Raw genomic sequence first — 20,444 nt, forward strand, 5'->3', positions numbered from 1 at the left:
CTTAAACATTACACAGTTATGAGGAAGCACCAGATGCCTCATTAAGAAGAATGCTCTGAATGTTTACTACTTACGTGCATGTGTGAAATTAACAGTAAGGTGACCTATCATTGCTTGGAAAATATGTTAGTAATATAGAGATGCTGACATTATTTGCTGTAAAATATTCATACTGGCTTGCAGTTAGTTAAGTTGATTTCTTTCTCAGTGTGAAGGCTGTTTAGATATGGAAAATAAATATTCTTTGTCAAATATCATCCCAAGAACATCATTAGAATCAAACCTTACTCTTTCTGTGATATTCATTATTCATTTGCATTGTTGAATTATGTAGCATGAAATATAAATATAAAGGGGTTATAACATTTAATTTAAAACATTAACTTTAGTCATTTTTGATTATTGGAAACTTTCTTTATATTTTCATATTGTATTTATCTTGTATGCCTGTTCAGGATTTGAATCCTCAACAAGGAAAGTTAGCTGTTGCTGAATTTCAATCACTGTTGAAAAAATTGGGAAATAGTTATTTTACATAACTTGCAGGCTTCGGGAAACATTGGAACTGAAGTATGCCTTAAGAAATCAAACAATCTGAGTTTGACAGATTAAATCCCAGCAAGTGTCTATTGGGTTTGTGCAGCAAATACTTCCTATCTTATTTTCAAAGCAAAGATCTCCCAAAATGAATTTTTAGTTAACTAGAAATACCAAACATTAGAAGCAAAAGTATCATGGTTTGAACATAATGGGTATATTAAAAGTAAGGTTTCTATTTCAAATATCTTATTTCAGATTTCTTAAATTTCTGAAATTGTGAAACTTTTATGGTAAATTCAAAATACAAATTTTGAATCAAAATACATATTTTCACTCATGCCAAATTGATCATCTAAAATAGTGTTCAGTAAAACTTGAAGTACCTGTGTAGAAAATATCCCCTTCCACATTACCATATGCTCAGAAATCTTAAAGGAGTTTAAAATATTAAGCATTATTGTTTGTTCATTTGATTTACATCCCGTCTTTCATTCAGTAACTCAAGATATTATTCGTAATGCTTTTTCCACTTTTTCCACACAACAAGTTTGAGCTGAGTGGGAGAGCGACTGGTGCAAAATCTTCCAGTGAATTTCCATGACTAAGAATGGATCAGAACTTGGGTCTCCCTGCCTTAAACCACCCTGATTCTCTAAGACTTAAAATACAGTGTTAGTCATTGTCTTCATCCTTCTTTGCTCAAGGAAAGAGAGACCTCCTTGGGGAAGAATGAATGAGTGATGGCAGAAGCAATTTCAGTAATTTATCCTAAGAGCAGGAGAATTCTAAAGTTTTCTCCAACACTTGGGGGAAGGAAAAGGAAGAATGGTAGTGTTTAAACAAGAAAAATTGGGAATAGTGTTTTGTCCACCCCACTTTTCTCAAATTGAGCATGGGTGTTCATGTAATCTGTCATAATTGGTTTGAATATTTCCCTAAAGTTGTGACTGTCAATTCAGAAACTGTCTCCTAAATACAGTTGTTGTACTTAGTGCTATTACTAAATTTTGCACTGTATCCCATCTTAACTGCTTTTGATATTAAAAAGGATTGATTAAGGAGGTGAATACAGGAAATCAGAGCAGACTGCCTTACATAGATTGGATTACTGGGTAGAGAGAGTAGAATCTGTCCACTCAGGTGCAAGTTGAATTACTCACCAAAAGTGCATTCCATTTCCTGCATTCCATTGAGCCATGATACTCTTCTTTGATCAAGAGGAATGTCATGGATGTAATTTTGTTGGAAGGTTTTTTGCATAATATACTCAGCAGGCAATAAATTTCCCTATTTTGCATTATTGGCTAAGAGGAATGACACCTCAGAACTTTATTTATCATTCATTTATTTATCATTTATTTATCATTTATTTGTTTATTTATCATTTATTTGTTTATTTATTTATTTGTTGAGCTATAACCTTTAGGCTCATATGCAAGTTCCACTGAGATTAATTGATGTGCTTTGTTGCTACTCCCTGTCACCAAAAGACATTTTCTGCTATAGTATCTTTCTGCTACTTCATTTGGAAAAAGAACCCAAACTCAATGAGCATTTTGTACATAAAAATGGGCAGAAAAATATGGTTAGATATACTAAAAGTTGGAAGAAATTTCTTACTGTATTTATAATACTGCACTGACAAAAAAAAATTATGCATATGTCCGTGAATTTTTATGATGTCAATCTTCTGAATTTAAAAATCAAATATTCATTTTTAACTCCACAGAGCTGATTGGCCCTATTCAAAATTAATGTCTCGCCTTTCACATCAGAAATGGCCGCTTGTTAGGAGATGCAGAAAAGTAACAAGAGAGGCAGTCTGTCTTCTCAGGTGGAAACAATGTGACAGGTGGTCACAGCAGGAATGACTCATCTCAGCATAAGCCCCAATTCCAGTAATCAAAGATAATAAATCTTTTTCTGTTGTGCATTAGTTAATGATTACCATTTCATTCAATAATAGCAGAATATAAATAAGGTGGAACGTGATGGTTAATATATTGTGATGTCTGAATATATCTTTTGGGAGAATGTATATTATATTTTATAAGGATAAAGCAGCACTGTGACATGATATCAGCCAAATGTTTAACCTCTTGGAGCAAGTTGCTGTACTGGTGAAAAAGTAACTTATTGCACACGAGGGCTGTTGTAACTGGAGCTATTATATGGCAAATAAAAATGAGTTTAATGTATTTGTATTTGTATTTTATTATTTGTATGCCGCCCTTCTCCGGGAGGACTCAGGGCGGCGAACAATTCAAGGGGGAAAAAAGGGGGAACATAAAAGACAAAATACAAATAATAAAAGTAAACAACAGTCGCACAACCATACATGTCGAGAGGGGAGGGAACTCATCACCCCCAGGCCTGCCGGCAAAGCCAGGTTTTGACAGCTTTTCGGAAGGCCTGGAGAGAGGTGAGGGTCCGAATCCCTGCGGGGAGTTCATTCCAGAGGGCCGGAGCTGCCACAGAGAAGGCCCTCCCCCGGGTAATAGCCAGGTGGCATTGGCTGGTAGATGGCACCCGGAGGAGGCCAACCCTGTGAGATCTAATGGGTCTGTGGGAGGTAATTGGCAGCAGGCGGTCTCTGTATGTATTGGTTGTGCCATTCTAAACTCACAACTCTGCTTGAAGAGTAGATGGCATTGTGGCGTGGATGGTCTTTTGTGCAACTTGTATGCCACTTACACCTGTTCCTGGATCGCAAGGCTATGATCACAATTACTCATGCCTTGGTCACCCCCCAAGTGGACTATTTCAATGAACTCTCCATGAAGCTGATCTTGAAGAGTGTCTGGAAGGTTCAGTGGTATAGAATGCAGCAGCATATTATATGTGCTCCTAGAAGGGCATATTACACCTTTGCTCTAAAAGCTGCATTGACTGCTGGTCTGCTTCTGTGTCCAATTCAAAGTACTGGTTTTGACTTTTAAAGCCCCACATAGCAAGGAACCTGGTTACTTGAGGGACCACCTCTTCCTATTTACATCTACCTGTGCTATCAGATCCAGTAGGAAGAGCATAATGTGAGAGTCCTGTCTGCAAGGGAGCCCCATCTGACAGGACCTAGGAGAAAAGCTTTTTTCTGCCATGGCACCCACCCTCTGAAACATCATTTCTCCTGAAGGAATGAGGTTGGTCCCAACCCATGTGACCACCTGGAAAGCTCTTAAAGCCTAGATTATTTCAACTAGCCTACAGATTTCCTGTCAATAGGAAGCCTGTGTCCTGGCAGTGTTGTATGTAATATCTCCCCTCTTGTGATCTTGCTTTATTTTGTTTTTCCTGTGTTTACTGTTTTACTGATTTTATTGAATGTTAGATTTATTGTACGTCACCCAGAATCACTTTGATTGAGCTCTGTAAATTTTATAACTAAAATAAATATATCAGCTTGTCACATGGTGCCTTCATATTAAATCTTTTTTCCCCTTTTTCCTCAAAGGTAGTTTATATTTACAGTAAGTTTATGGCATATATCTTCCAAACCCTAGTCTTTCCCCCTTTTTGGAGTTCTTCCTTTTTGCTATTTTCTCCCTCCTCCAAATAACTTGAACCCAGCTAAGATAATTGCCAGATTCAAATCCGAGTGCTTTGAATTTATATACCGGAATTGTGGAAGAAGGCTTCTCTAGTAGAAAAGGAGAATGATGTCTTCTCTCACTCTTGAAACTTACCTGACAGTGCATGAAGGAACAATATTTAAATTGCAAGCATCTTTCTCATTGCTTAGTTCATTCTCTAGCATAGAGCAAGTTTAAATACTTGGTTTCTATATATTATTTGGAAATATATGAACTCAGTTATTGTTACGTATTGTATATCATGGCTAAAACAAACCATGCCTTAGTACAGTTCACTAATTCAGAGAGTTCATCTTGTATACTGATTGGTTTAACTTATTGCATAAACCTTATTCGTATGTTTAGTACATTACTGTTTAAAGTTTATTGTGTTGTGTGAACCCACCTCATGCAATTTGGTCAATAAACTAAGGCTATATCTTTTGTTAGTAAAAGATGTAATCCCAATTACTGAATAATCAAACAATTTGCAATTTACCTTATAGCATCATTGTATTATAGTCATTTAACTTTATTAATTTTAACTGACATTGGCCACTGGATGTCATGATTGCACTGCCAAATATTATTTAAAAAAAATAAATCTGAAAACATTTTTCAGTCTCCAATTAGCCAAGCATGCATATACATTTTTGGAAAAAAAAAATTTCCTGAGAAATATAGACTACATCCTCATATTTGAACTTTTATTCCAGTGTTTCTTGCAAAAAAGTATAATGAGCAATGGGTGTATCTGAATAGTATCTCAAATCTGCCTCATTAATATGCTCTCAAAAACAGTTCAAAAAGTCCAATACCTTCTTAACATTAGTAGAATGGGGGTGGGCAGCAGGAATGAGATAGCTATCACTGATTTACTAGTGAGACCCAATTTCAAAACTTCAAACCTCTCTTAGTACTTTAATCTTGATGATAAATCATATAAGAGATCCGGACACAACTTTAGGGCTCTCATAGTTAGCCAAAGAATCATTTACCATTTATGCTATTAAATAAAAAGGCAGTAGTCAAACTTGACTCTAATCTCACTAAATATCAAATGTCTTGACTTTCAAATCCTGTAAAAGAAAGAGACTGCACAGTACTAAAGAATATACTGTTCCATGAATTATAAAACTAATTCTATATGTTTTGCAACGGGCAATGTCATTTGCTGTTGTTAGTGCTATACAGGTAAGGTCTGGCTGGAGTATTGACTGATAGACTGATTGTAGGATTAGTATGCTTTGTGGGCAAACTGTGGTACTGTAGAAAGCTGAGGCATATGTAGGAGTTCTGGCAAGAGTTTGAGAGGAAGTGCATTGTTTTGATTTTAACTGGTTTAACGGGTTCCTGCATAAATAAATAAACAAATAAATACTTTTAATTGTATACAGTGTAGTAAAGTAGTGAGAATTACTATTGGTGTACCAAAAGCTGAGTAAATCTGTAATTCTCTTCTTGAATTAAAAAGTTCGGCATTTATTTGTTGGCTACAAGATGAAGAATTTTCTGGGCTAAGGAATCTCAGAGGTTTCTTTTAAGATTTGCCAGTTGGAAGAGATGGCATGGTCTATATTAAGGATTAGTGTTAAGAATTGTGTGAGTGCTGAAAGTTAAAATTGGGACATTGTATTATAAATTTTATCAGCAAAAACTGTATAGAAGAGTTTTGTGTATTGCTGCTATTTTTGAACAAATGACAGAAGGACTGAAACAGAATCAATTGGCAGAGAAAATAATAACTCATATTGGGGAGATAATGCACAAACATCATTTCATCTCTAACACAGTGCTAGTAGTAATGGATATCCATCTCCTCCCTCGCATAAAATAAGTTTAGTGAATTTCATGAAATACATCCTTTATTTTGGGTTTTCAAAGGCTTATCAAATATTATTATAAAACAGGGATTGATATCTCACTGCATTAATTACTCATTACTCATAAAAGCATTTATAGAAGTCTTATCACCTAAAGATTTCCAAATGTGATTTTGAGTCTGTGAAGTCATAGTAGGTCTCGCAGCGTCTCTATTTGACAAAGCTTTATCTAATATTGGAAATATAGGCACTTCTGTTTACATATTTAAAACAATATTTAAGCATGTTAATACAGATAAAATTTAAAATGCTGTTGTATTCCCATCTGGAAAATTACAAGAGACAGAAAAAGTCTGTTCTTCTGTTGAAAAAAGCATTTGCCCATGTGTGTAATACAAAAAAAAAAAAGCATTTCTATGGAATCATAGTGTTCGTAACAGACTGACTGCCATCTGGAATATGGAAGATCAGCAATTAAGGTTATCAGTTGATAGACTAATATATTGTATGCAAAGATGAATATAAATCTGGTTCTCATAATGTAACTGCAGCTCATCTACTTTGCCTACCTTTGTTATCTCCAGGTAGTGAGCATGATGAGAATATGAAGTGGATGGCCTTAATAGACCTTTCCAAAGAGGAATTTGCAACCATGCACTTGCCTTGTCTAAAATAACTTTATGTTCTGTCTACTGGTGTTTCCAGATTTATGGTCCTAGAGGATTTCAATCTGCTTTCCTTGGGTCTGGGCGTAGAGAAAGCCTTCGTGTTCATGGCCAGCATTGCAGCAGGCAGACCCATCTCACAATGGGGATTGTCACATATTATACATTACTTTTGTCTCACTGTGGTAGCAATATGGTCTGGGGTATATTACCATCTGTCATGAAAAGATGATTCCCTGTTGAATTTAGAATTTACTGCAACATGCCCTTACCTCCAGGCTTGCCATATTTGATTGATTCTCCCCAGGCACTTACTAGGCTCAATGGGTTTCAGAGGGAACACAAGGTTTTCCCTGGGGTTCTGATGCACAGTCCATATGAGGCCTTAGTCATTATTTAGAACAAGGGGGCAAAATGCCTTTAGATTGGACTGCACCTATGTGGAACTCTTCTGTTTGCAAACTCTGATGGAGCCCTTACAAATGATGAAATGGCAAAAGAGATCTCCAGAGCATCACTGGGGAAAGGGTAGAAGTAAATTCGACTTAATATAAGTAAGAGCATTCATTATGGCCTCTCTTGTGATATGATAGGGAAACACTTTTTTTCCTTTTTGTTGTTGTTGTTCTTTAAGTGTCAAACGATGGCTCTGTTCAATGTAACCCAGTCCCTTCTTGGTCAGGAGGGACAGGAATACCTACAAGGTTATTGAGAACTCTGTTTTGACAGTGGGCAACATTGCTTGGGTTTGTTCTACGATGGATTCCAGTTGAGCAAGTTCAATAGAGTTGAGGCATGACCTTGCGATATCTAGAACAGGGATGTCAAACTCAATGTCATTGAGGGCCCATCAGGGTTGTGTTTGACCTCAGAGGGCGGCCAGGGAGGTGTGACCAGGGTGTGTGTGGCCAGCTTGACGTCACTCGTGTTGGGGGTGCCTGTGGTGCCCCAAGCTCTCTGCAGTGAAAATGGGCTCCCAAGCACCATTTTTGGCTGTGACTGCCTCCTACAACCCTCTGCCAATGAAAACAATGCTCGGAAGTGCCACATGTGGCCTTCATGAGCTGTTTTCGCTGACAGAGGCACCATGGGTATGTCCTTTTCTGTTTCTAGGGCAGCCTTATGGGCCAGATCTAATCACCCCGCAGGCTGGATCTGGCTCCTGGGCCTTGAGCTTGGCACCCCTGATCTACAAGGAGTTAATCCTGTTACTTCTGAGGAAATGGACTGAGTGGGAAAATCTACAATAGTGAATGCTATCTTGAAAGATAGGATAACCTTGTCGATTCTGGAAGAAGAATAGTCCATCTCATTCACAAGATAACATATCTGGATCCTATAGATTTGGACTATTTCTGTTCAGTTTCTAAGCCTCCTTTCTGTGGAAGGTTGTTGAGAAAGTGTTCAGCCTATCACTCAAAAGATCCTAGAATAAATTGATCTTCTGGACCCCTTCTTGTCTAATTTCAAACTAGAATACTGGTTTGAGACATCTTTGATCACAGTTGCTTATATTGTATTGAGACAAGTTTGGTTGCACTTGGTGATGTGGCATCCCAGGATGGGGGTAATATATCCATCTTGGCTCCCTTTGGCATCTTGGCAGCCTTCGATACCCATTGATCATGGAATCTTTCTGAACTAGCTTAGGGTGTTGGAAGTTCTGTTGTGATTCTCCTTCTTTCTTTGGATCTGGTTCCACTCAGTGTTAAGGGGAATGTTAGTCCCTGATCCCTGCTTTGCAGGGGGGCCTTGAGAGCACCAAGGACCTCTCATTTCAACCCTGAGCTATTCAAATATTCTCTTTTGTTGGAATTTTTATGAAATATTCTTTGTTTAATTTATCCCATAGTTTCATCTGTACCCAATATAAATAGTGGGTGGGATGAAGAAGATGATGATTGCAGTGCTAATAAATTTTTTTATATAATTCCACTATATTTTTTCTTGTACAAAAGTGACAGACCTGAACTGCACGAAGTGGAATTCTGTATAGACTAACAAATTGGTGGATATTAGCATTGATACGTGAATTGGTTGCTTATATTATTTTAATAAAAGGTATATGTAAGATTACATGAGCAAGGAAAGAAAGGAGTCCTGGCAAGATTTTAGAATCAGCTTTGTTGCTAATTTCAATTTTGACAGGGTGTTTGCAGTAAGAAAATGTTTAGATTTGTGGTGCTTCAAACTTATTACAATTGTTGCTTCCTGAATCCAGTATTGCCACATTCGCCCTATGGTATTTTATATAAATAATGAAAACTTTGTTTACATAGCTACTGCAGATTTTGCCTCAAATAACTCACCTAATCCTAAACTGGAATTTCTTCTTTCTCCCAGTGGTATAATGTAACAAGAGCCACATTTCCATTTTGGAGATTTCTCACAAGCTTCATTCTGTGCTTTTCTGTTTCTGGAAACTACCTGGTATTCTTATTTAATAACAATTCTCTTCTCCCACTTTCTATACATACCACTTTTTTCTGTTCAGCATTTTAAACACCTCTGCATATATCTGCTTTGAGCTGTATGGATTTCTCCCATTTTTGTCTTGCAGGGAATATGTTTGTACTTTCAGTATCTTGTTCCATGAATTTTTCCATCCTTCCTGGACCTTTTTCTCCTCAAGTATTTAAAGTAATTTTGACAATTTCAACATATTTCATGGCAAATTGGAATTCTTTGGAAAAAAGTGGAAGGATACCAATAGCTCTGAATATTGGTTTCTCTAGATGTTGGAAAATTGAAATTCTCCAGATACGTTCTACAATTTGAAAGTTTCACATATTGCTGTGTCCATGTTTATAACACATTTGTAATCTAAATATATTAAAGAATTTTGTTTTTGTTTTTTATTCCTCATGTAGTTAAAGTATGCACTGTATCATTTCAATCGGAAGTTGTCCTTGGAGCCTAAGGTATCTGTCAATTGTAGAATAGTAGTTGTTGGAGCATCAAATGTAGGAATCTCTTTCCTGGAGACATTGATTTTTTGGTAAGTTTTTAGATTTGTTGTCATTTAATTTCACACTGGACAATTTTTCACTATATTTGTTCAATTATTGCATTTATGTCTCATCTTTTTAATGAAAGCTCGGTGTTATATACTTGTAAGTCTCACCTTGTTTTGTCTCTAAAATAATAACTCTTGATTAGGTTGGCTTTGAATAAACGACTTTTCGAAAGTCACCCAGGGAGTTTTCAGTTAAGGATAGAGTCAAACTGAATATCATCATTTCATGTTTGGCACCTTAGCTATTACAATTTACCTAACCAGTCTATACTGCTGTGATCTAAAGTCTCTGTGCTTGTTAACGTACACATGGTACTGCTTCCGTTCACTCAGTGTTAAAGGCAATCAAGTTGACTTTCATTTGTGTATGGCATACATCAACAGTAGGATTCACTTACCTTCCCTACCGGTTCGCAAATGTGAGCATACCGCGTCTGTGCATGTGCACCACCTTCTGTGCATACACAGTGCTCGCACATTACGTCGGGGCAGGTGGGCAGAGCTTTCCGCAGCTGTCGCTACCGGTTCGCTCAAACCGGAGAGAACTGTCTGAATACCACCACTGGCATACATTACGTGACCCGTCAAAAGCGCGAACGTCATAAGCGCACCGACAACACCACGGCGCTAAAACCGCGATTTCAAAAGCACGCCGACAACAGCCCGCCGACAACAGCGTGCCGACAGAAGCGCGATTTCATTTAAGGTAAGATTTACAGTTAGGTTTAGGGTTAGGTTTAGGGTTAGGTTTAGGGTTAGGTTGAGGGTTAGGTTGAGGGTTAGGTTGAGGGTTAGGTTGAGGGTTAGGTTTAGGGTTACGTTACAGCGCGCTTCTGTCGGCGCGCTTTTGTCGGTGCGCTTTAGGGCTAATTAGTCGCTCATTCATCGCGCGGTTTTGTCACCGCGCTTTAGACACCACGGTTTAGTCAGGCGCGCTTTTGTTGTGTGCGCATTTGTGGTGGAACCATACATTATAGCTGTGCCTGTAGTGGTGATTATTACTAGCTTTCACAATGTTGATGATGTAATTCCAAAAGAAAGATCTCTTAGAACGAAACTGTTAGAAGAAGACATGGACAGCAACTATCTCTGGTTTTAGGTTTAGCCAGGATGGCCAATGTTTTAAGACATAGTGGGAATTCCAAGCTAATATTTGGAGGTCCAGACTTTTTGTTGTTATTGTTAGTTGCCATCAAGTTGATATTGACTTACAGAAACCTTATAGATAGTTGTTGTGGATTGTATTTGCTCTTCAATCAAGTGGCTAATCCCTGCTAGAGTTGAGTCTGTGGTTGTAGTTATTGCTTTGATCAATTACAATGCTGATTTTTTTTACCGTTTCCTTCAATCTTGCCAAGCATGGTATCTTTATCTACTGTTCTTTCTCTTTGCATGTCCATAATATTAAACTGTTAGCCTTGTCAATTGAGTTGATAAGGAAAGCTTTAGCCTGATTTGCTCCACTATTTAATTATTTGTTCTTCCAGCAGTTCATAATGCTCAGTACCTTTTACCAGTATTTATTTATTTGTGTATCTGTTTATTTATTTATTTTCTATAGCCACCCATCTCAAACAAGTGACTCTGGGTAGTTACAGTTCTAAAACAATAAAACATTTTTAAAAAAAAATAAAAATAATCCAAAGCTAAATATACAGCGACCAAAATAATTAACTAATTAACAGTGCTCCCAAGACACAAGGACTTTAATACATTTGGAGCCCCAGTTCCAGTATACAGTCAAGTTTTTTAAGCCTTATGAAAGGCCAACGGTTTGGGGTCATTTTAATCTCTGAAGAGAAAATACAGTATTCCACAGGGTAGGCATTATAGCAGAAAATGTCGCTGCCAGCTGACATTTTGGCTGATGGAATCTGTACCATACCTAGTCTGCTGGACCAAATCAGACAGAAAAAAACCGAAACAATTTTAAGTTCAAAGCAGTACCATGTGTACGTTAACAAGCACAGAGACTTAGATCACAGCAGTATAGACAGGTTAGGTAAATTGTAATAGCTAAGGTGCCAAACATGAAATGATGACATTCAGTTTGGTAACCCAGCCCCAAGGCATGTAGGGCTGTAAAAGTGACAACCTGCACCTTAAAGGGTAGCAGTGTAAAACACGCTGGTAGCCAATGCAGCTCAGGTAGTAGTGGTGCTATATGTGCCCTGTATCCAGCACTATCTATTATCCATGCAGCCACATTCTGCACTAATTGAAGCTTCTGAATGTTATTTAGAAGCAGCCGACAATGAGTAGGGTCTCCTGGTCCAGGAATGGTTGCATCTGGAGTATCAGCTTCAGTACCGTATGTAAGGGCTTTCCTAGCCCGTGACCCGTCAAAACCGCGCTCGACTAAACCGTGCCCGATTAAACTGCGTCACTGATGTCATCAACAGGGCGACAACAGCCAGCGCGGAGAAAGAAGGGCGCTTTAAATAGCGCTTTGAAAGCAAGCCGATTCCACTTAAGGTAAGGGTTAGGTTTAGGGTTAGCTTTAGGGTTAGGTTTAGAGTTAGGTTAAGGGTTAGGATTAGGTTTAGGGTTAGGTTAAGGGTTAGGTTTAGGGTTAAGTTTAGGATTAGGTTTAGTGGGGTTAGGTTTAGGTTTAGGGGTTAATTTTAGGTTTAGGGTTTACAGCGTGCTTCTGTCTCCACACTGTTGTCGCCCTGTTGATGACATCAGCGACGCGGTTTAGTCGGGCGCGGTTTAGTCGAGCGCGGTTTTGTGGTGGAACCTTCCTAGCCATAGATGCCACCTGCTGTTTGAGCAGGAGCCATGATTCTAGGAGGACCCTCAGATTGCACACCATGTCCACCCAGAACCAAAGATGGAAAAACCTTGCCTCCGGAGGATCCAAATACCCACAGTCTTGCTAGGATTGAGTTGGAGACAGTTTTGCTCCATCAAGACCCCAACAGTACCCAAATGATATCATACTGAAATTCAAAAATGCCTTCACTCTCCAACTTTCACATCTATGTGTTGAGAATACTATGGACCAAACAAATTGGGTCTTTATTTCTGTTATTCATTTAAACTGCAGAAAGATACAAGAAATTGCAGTTCCTTTCTTTGAACCCAGAAACCATATCTCAGATACCCATAAAGTTCCTTTTCATTTATCTATAACGAATGGAATAGGGGAAGCATGGAATTCTTCTGACATCTGGAATTTTTTACCAGGTATAACTTTAGAAGGTATTTTTGTTAACTTATGTTAACAAAATGACACAGTGTATGCATGTCTATGTTTCTGCTGTCCCAGGGACGTGCAGTCAGGGGAGGCAGGCCTCACCACTGTCATCATGAAAAGAAAAGAAAATGTAAAAGGAAAAAGGCTGAGGTAGTTGTTGCCAGAGTCACAGTGGATGACTCTGCTTTGTGCTTAACTGTGTAAAAAAGCCTCTAAAAAAGTGCCCTCTACAGGGGGCGGCAGGAGAAGGAGGTGCCTCATTTAGTCTGACTTTATGATCACTCGAGCAGAGCTAAGCAAGGGTTAAAAGCCGAAAAATTCCTTATGTAGATGAGGCACGTGGTTCTCTCGCCTCCTGTAGAGGGCATTTTTTAGAGGCATTTTAGAGGCTCTGGAATCAACTACCTCAGTCTGACCTCAGAGCTCATGCCTTTCTTCTTTTACATTTTTTTTTCTTTTCATGATGGCAGGCAAGAGCAGAGTTGAAATCCTCTCTGAAACAGCTGGAAAAGGTGCGTGTGTAGGGAGGGGGGAGGAATTCAAAAAGTTTGATTGCATGCAGAGCCACATTGTCTTTTCAAACACACACACACACACACACACACACACACAGACAGCTGGATAAAAGTGTATAATCCCAGCTTCACTGATTACAAATTTGAAAAGGCAACGTGGCTCCACCTGCAATCAAAGGCTCGGATCGGAAGGCAGCAGGGGAAGGGGGGTGGTATGGCAGAGGAGCTGCTTTCAAGCCATTGGAAAATATATCCAATCCAACTTCTGTGTTTGTGTTTGTTTGAGAGAGAGAGAGTGACAGAGGGATCCAACTTCTCTGTGTGCGTGTGTCTGTTTGAGAGAGGGGGGGAGAGAGGAAGGAAGGAGGGGGAGGGAGAAGAAAAAGAATGAAGGAAAACTTATTTCGCAAGGGGGGAAAATGCTGTCGCTTTAAATCGGAACTGAGCATACCTGGCTGTGGAATTCTGGGAGTTGAAGTCCACAAGTCTAAAAAAATTTGAAACCCCTGTGTCAGTGCCTCACCAGCTATAAACCTCACCACACGTCACTGTGCTGTCCCCACCCTTCTTTGTGTGAGTGTGTGTGCACATGCATGCATGCTATGATCAGAGTGAGGCTTAGAATGGAGAAATCAACAGTGTTCTAAGCTGTTTCCGAATTTCCTCTTCTATAGGAATACATTGGGTGTTAATTCTAGATTTCTTTTCTCCGCAGCTTTTGGTTGAATCCAACCATTTTCATACTTGATCTTCTTCCCCTGCCCAGATTTAGTTCCATTCTGTTGTTTTCAGAAAGCTATCCTGTTGATGGATAGATGAATAACCAGTCTGAAGGAAATAATGTGAAGCTCTTTTAATAATTTATTTACCTTTGGATTGGACACCCATGTATTGAAGTAATATATTAGTCTATGTGCGTTGTGTATTTCTGCTTTCCTCTATTGCAACTGTATGTGTGTTCTGTGTACAGGGAAATGGGACAAGCCATATGCTATATGTTCTGCTCTGGATTACATGAGCAGAAGGGAGGAGAGTGGGGGATTTAGTATGGACTAACCAGCAGAATTCCAAGTCAATGCACCAACTGCTTCTCTCATAAGGAGACATTAGGGATTTTTTTCTAGAATGTTTTACTCTGCAGGTCCAAACCAGACTTGCTCATTTTACTTTGATGTTTCTTTTGGCAGCTTCTCGTACCTTACCAAATTTCGTCTCATTACATTCAGTTTTCAGACATGCAAACAGAGTTCTCATCTCTCTTACGCAGTGTTTTCCATTAAGATGGCAAGAATTAAGAGGGAAGATCTAGAGCTAGTTATTAAGAATCCACTTCTGCAGATAACAGTGAAGCATGTGGATTGCAAATGACAGATGCAATTCTATTCTGACTTACTAGACAACAACCTTGTTAAAGAAATACATTAACCTTAATTACAGCACTTAGATGGAGACTTTCACATCACATCTATATCATGCTAAATAGCCTAGAGTAAAATGCAGCTAAAGATTGACATCATATGATATTTGTACAATTCAGTACATATATTTTCTTTGAACAAATAATTTCGAGATGTGATTCAGAGTATAACTATGTTCAGATATCATTTAATCTGGGCAGTATACATTAGGTCAGGTCAGATTGGGTGAATTCCTCTAAAAGCCCCAGCAGAAGGACAAAGAGGCCTGTTACATTCATGCTGAAATAATTTGCTCTAATGCAGTGGATCATTTATAATAAATTACAAAGTATAACAATGAGAAATTAAGGACATATTTATATCTGTCCCACTCATGTTTATCATTAGACATTTTTCTTTCCAGCCCAGCCTGCTTCAAATATCAAATTATTAGTGTACGAAAATAACATGGGGAAGAAGTTGGCTCATTTATCAAGTGCTGCTTTTATTACCAAAAAAAATCTGTTTTATATGTGAAAAATATGTTTCTATTTTGTACACCTGCTTTGTTTATGTTACCTAATTATTTAAAGCTTGAAAGACCTCCAGAATAGTCAAAATGGTGTCAGAACTATTTTAGAAGGGTAAAAATGACCTATTTTGAACTTAAAATTGTTTCAAGTTTGAGATGAAACTTCTCAAGTTTAAAATATTTGGAGTTTGAAATGTTTTGCCACTCCTATTATTATTAATTTGTTGACTTGTTTACCTTTTGGAAAAGGTAAAACACTATTTACTACAAAAGATAGCTTTCTGGGTGTGGGTGTGCATGTGTCTATGTATTTTGTGTTATTTGTGTGTAGTTTGCTTAAAGGTGATAAGAAAACGACTAAATAAAAACCCAATATTGAAAGGCCAAATAAAACCTGTTCCATTCTGAATAAAATATGGAAAAAATATTTTGAAAATATCACAAAATAAAAAGCTAAGCTTCACTTACCATCCATAAATGTATAATATCTAAACTGGCACTTAGGGATATTTTCCTATAATTATATAGTTTATGTTTCATTTTTTAAAACATTTTTTTAAATCATTTAAAATAATTGTATTTTCCTTTTATGTTCAGGATTATATATTAAGATACAATCAAATGATCATATTGTTTTTATTTATTCAGTTCATATTAACAATGTGGAAATATTGCAGAACACAGAGTTTTGGCAAGAAGGAATAGGGAAATGCTATACCCCATTGTTAAATGGATCAGTTTTACTCCTTTAGTAAAGACAATGCAGAAAGCACAGCTATAATGTAAAGAGAAGAATTTGCACTACACCTTGTAGCAAGTATCTCTTTGTCCTATTTTAGTATCATCCCTTCACCACCTGTTATTAGGAGACTGTCTAGTTTCCCTACACATTAGTCCAATACATTGCCCAAATGTTGCATTTTTATGTTTAGGATAGCATTGATTCATTATCATTCATATTGATAATGAAGAAGACAAAAATAAAAACAAAAACTGCATATTCTTATATATAAGTATTTGAAAAAGTGTTTGACAGTGTTCCTATAGGTCAGTGATGGCGAACCTTTTTTGGCTCACGTGCCATAAGTGGGGGGAGCGCAGGGGGGGGTCATGTGCAAGCGTGCCAAACCCATAATGCAATGTGCAACCCCCCAATGCGCATGTGCGCACTATAGGCGCTCCCCCCATTTTTTCCATGCTTTTTTCTCCCACCCCAGGCTCCAGAGGCTTTATAGGAGCCTGGGGAAGGCGAAAACAGCCTCCCCTGCCCCCGCTGCCCCCCGGAAGCCCTCCGGAAGCTTCAGGAGGCTTCCCTGAAGCCTTCTGAGCAGTCAAAACGACCCTCCGAGTAAACTGGAAGTCACTTCCAGTTTGCTCAGAGGGTCGTTTTGAGCGCTCCGGAGGCTTCAGGAGGCTTCCCTGAAGCCTCCGGAGCAGTCAAAATGACCCTCCAAGCAAAAGTCTGTTCTCGAACTTCCAGTTTGCCCATAGGGCTGGTTTTTTTGCACTCCGGAGGCTTCAGGGAAGCTCATGAAGCTTCTGGAGCCCCCCCCTCTTTTTGCCCTTCCCAGGCTCCTATAAAGCCTCTGAAGCCTGGGGAGAGTGAAAAATGGCTTTAAAAAAGGGTGAACTCAGCTGGACAGCACACGCATGCATGCTGGCCAGCTGACAGGGCAGCGCCTTGCATGCCCTGACAAATGGCTCTGTGTGCCACCTGTGGCATGCGTGCCATAGGTTCGCCATCAGTGCTATAGGTCCTATAGCAGGGGTGTCAAACTCAAAGCTCGGGCCCAGTTCCAGCTCACGGGGTGCTTAGATCTGGCCCATGGGGCCGCCCTGGAAACAGTGAAGGACCAGCCCACGGTGCTTCTGCCAGCAAAAACGGAGCTCTGTTTTCGCTGGCAGAGGGTTGCAGGAGACTGTTGCAGGTGAAAACAGAGCTCAGGAGCCCGTTTTCACTGGCAGAGCACTCGGGCCACCACAGGTGCCTCCGACACTAGTGATGTTGAGCTGGCCATGCCCACCCTGGCCGCACCAGAGGTGGGTTCCTACCGGTTTGGACCAGTTCGGCCTAGTAGGTAGTAACTCGGCCGGTCACGTCCCCAAACCAATTCTATAGGCGCCACCATCTGGTTTTTTTACTACTATGCATGTGCACATAGTGTGCAGCAAGTGTGCAAAGCACAGCCTTGAGCAAACCGTCAGTAACAGAAGCCAGAACCCATCCCTGGACCACGCCAACCCTGGCCCCCTGAGGTCAAACACAACCACGATACAGCCCTCAATGAAATTGAATTTGACATCCCTGTCCTACAGCATCCTACATTTCTGTAGTAAGTTGTGCAATGGAAAGAGCAACTTTTAACTTTGCTTTTCTTATCAGATTTCTTTTAGATGTGTTGATCTGGATTTCAGGTATCATTATAATGCTGTCCATTGCGAATAATAGAGACACATTTAGACTGCAAACTATCATAGGCACGTTGACCTGAGAGTAAATCCTGTTCAGCTAAATAGGACTGAGATTGTTGATAGAATGAATATAGCACTTATTAAGTTTATCCTTTTTTTCTTTCTTTGGATTTGTTTAGAAATCACAATGGCTTAGCAATTGCATGTTTCTAAGCTCTAAGAACAGATACAACTCCCGTTATCTGGTAGCCCAGTATTACATAGTATCCCGCACAGCTGCCTTGTTTGGCAGTAGCTAGCATAATGCTTGCTGTTTAATTAGCCTTTTTATCTTTACATTTGTCTGAGAATGTCAGGAGCCTTCCATGTTGCCTGTCACTAATTAGTTGACTAATTAAATAGTTAGTGCTTACTTGCTGATCACAGGGCTAACATGTAATGAGTGTTGTAGTAATTGTCATTGTTTTATGCTATCTGCCTTTTGCCACACGAGTTGCCTGAAATATGTGCCCTTTTCGGACTGTTTTTTTTTTCTATATTGAGGGAAAATAATACGAAACAAAACAATGCAGTGGCTGGCCATGCACTTAGTATTACTGAACGTTCAGACAGAGACAAATAGGACATGTTCTATCTTGCCTGGCTGTGAAATCAATTAAAATAGATGGTGTCTGTGATAAATGCAAGACATAATGAAAGATAGTGCTCAAAATATTTGCAGCAATCATTTAATAGAGAATAGTGTACTATAGGTACTGTATATCTAGTCTAATGATTTTGATGTTTAATGCTAACCCGAATAGAACAATTCTTATCTATTTTCCCTATAAGCTTAGATCTCCAGGATGCATTTGAATTTACAATATTTTAACTGAGGTAGTTTTGGCTTTTGGGGAAAAATAAAAACCTGTCCCCAAACAGTTGCGCATTCAGCTACTGATCTGCTTCATGTATTTCATGTAGGATTGACCCATTAATGACTCCATAGAAATAGTGAAGATTCTGTTCTATTGCATTTGTCATCAGGAAATGGTTTTGAATTATTTCATTGTGTATTTTTAATGAGTCTCTTGAAAGTGGTACAACAAATGTTTGTATCTGATTCTTTAGCTTCCTTTTAGGGAGGTGCGCCTTTTGTTTCAGAAAGCTTATTTCTCATCCATGAATGTTTGTGAAATTCTATTTAATATATATATATGTATGTATGTATGTATGTATGTATGTATGTATGTGTATGTGTATGTGTATGTGTATGTGTGTGTGTGTGTGTGTATATATATATATATATATATATATATATATATATATATATATATATATATATATATATATATATATGTATGATTTTTACAACCCCCGGTAAGCCCCAGTTATGGGAGGAAGCCAACGGCTTCCATCATCTGTCAATCGGCTCGTCACAAGAGTCCATCACGACAGAAACCCAATATTTTTACTGTTGCCTTTGTTATATTTGTGTTTTTTTTAATTTATGCTGATAAATAAATAAAGGGAGACTAGTATAGATCTATAGTATAGATCTATTTCAAGCTATTTAGCTCTCATCAGCTAGCCATACCCTTACAACCGGGGGTTGTAAAAATCTAATAGATACCTTTCACCCTGGCTTCGCTGATAACGGATAAGAGCCTGTGGCCTAATGGCTAAGATGTCTGCCTAGTATGTAATATAGCCCAGGTTCAAATCCCAGTAAGGGTATGGCTAGCTGATGAGAGCTAAATAGCTTGAAATAGATCTATACTAGTCTCCCTTTATTTATTTATCAGCATAAATAAAAACACACACACAAACACACACACACACACACACACACACACATATATATATACCTTTGCAAAAAGTGAAAATGATCTAAGTAGTAATATTTTCAGTAATTTCTGCTTTCCTTATCACATCACTAATAAATTGGCAACATGACCCTTTTTTGTTTTAAAGCCAAGGCTGCTTAGGCCTCCTTTTGTAGCTGCACTTTAAAGCCAGGCAATGAAACCCAATACCTTTTACTTATTTCCCTAGATACTCTAATCCCTCCTGCTTTACAAGTATCTTTGAGCTGTTCTTCCCCTTTTGTATCCACAGCAACATGAATCCCTGCTGGAATTATTTCCTTCGATAAAGCAGGTGCACTTGTTTAATGCTTGGTTGGGTTGAGCTCTTAACTTGAAGCTTCAAAAAAAACAAAAACCTGATGGCTGCCCTGTGCTGTATAGAACAGACTATTCAGGATTTTTATATGTACCCCACAGAAGCAGTTCTGTTTCTGGTATGCACTACCTTTTCTTCAGCATGTATCCATTTTGCAATGATCAAAAATATGCTGTTTGTTTTAGTATTAAAGAATCTAAGGCTGAAGTGGATGAAGCACTCTGCAGTTAACTCTGAATTGTCAAAAAAATGAATTAATTGCAAAGTTTTCTGATTATAAATGCAATAATTTCCAAACTGTGTTCTATGAGATAACTAATATCGTTCCACCCAAAATAAATAGAACTTTAATAGCTTTTGTAAATAGAATGTTTATCCAGAAAGGAGGCTAATCCTAAATCTCTTCAGGATTTATTGTTCTGTTTTTGTATTCTTCAGTTAGCGTCCACATAAAATTATAACAATGCTTTATTTTCTAGACAAACTATTCTCAGTGAAAAATAGAGAATCTTCACCCATGCAAACTGTGCCTTTCATTATATTTACCCGTGAAATTTTTGTAACTATAGCTCCCTTCTAGGTAGGAGGTTCGGTAACAAATAAAAATCTAATG

General features: G+C 38.4%; 1 protein-coding gene across 1 annotated transcript in view; it reads left to right on the plus strand.

Annotated features, from left to right (window-relative positions):
• The window catches only part of CFAP61 (cilia and flagella associated protein 61), a 149,840-nt gene that overhangs the window by 66,348 nt on the left and 63,048 nt on the right, over positions 1-20,444 (plus strand). Inside the window, exon 19 of the mRNA XM_032220451.1 lies at positions 9,468-9,595. Within this exon, the coding sequence (XP_032076342.1) occupies positions 9,468-9,595 (128 nt within the window). The remainder of the gene's footprint in view (positions 1-9,467; positions 9,596-20,444) is intronic.

Source organism: Thamnophis elegans, chromosome 6, assembly GCF_009769535.1.
Source record: "Thamnophis elegans isolate rThaEle1 chromosome 6, rThaEle1.pri, whole genome shotgun sequence".
In the NCBI taxonomy this organism is placed as follows: Eukaryota; Metazoa; Chordata; class Lepidosauria; order Squamata; family Colubridae; genus Thamnophis; species Thamnophis elegans.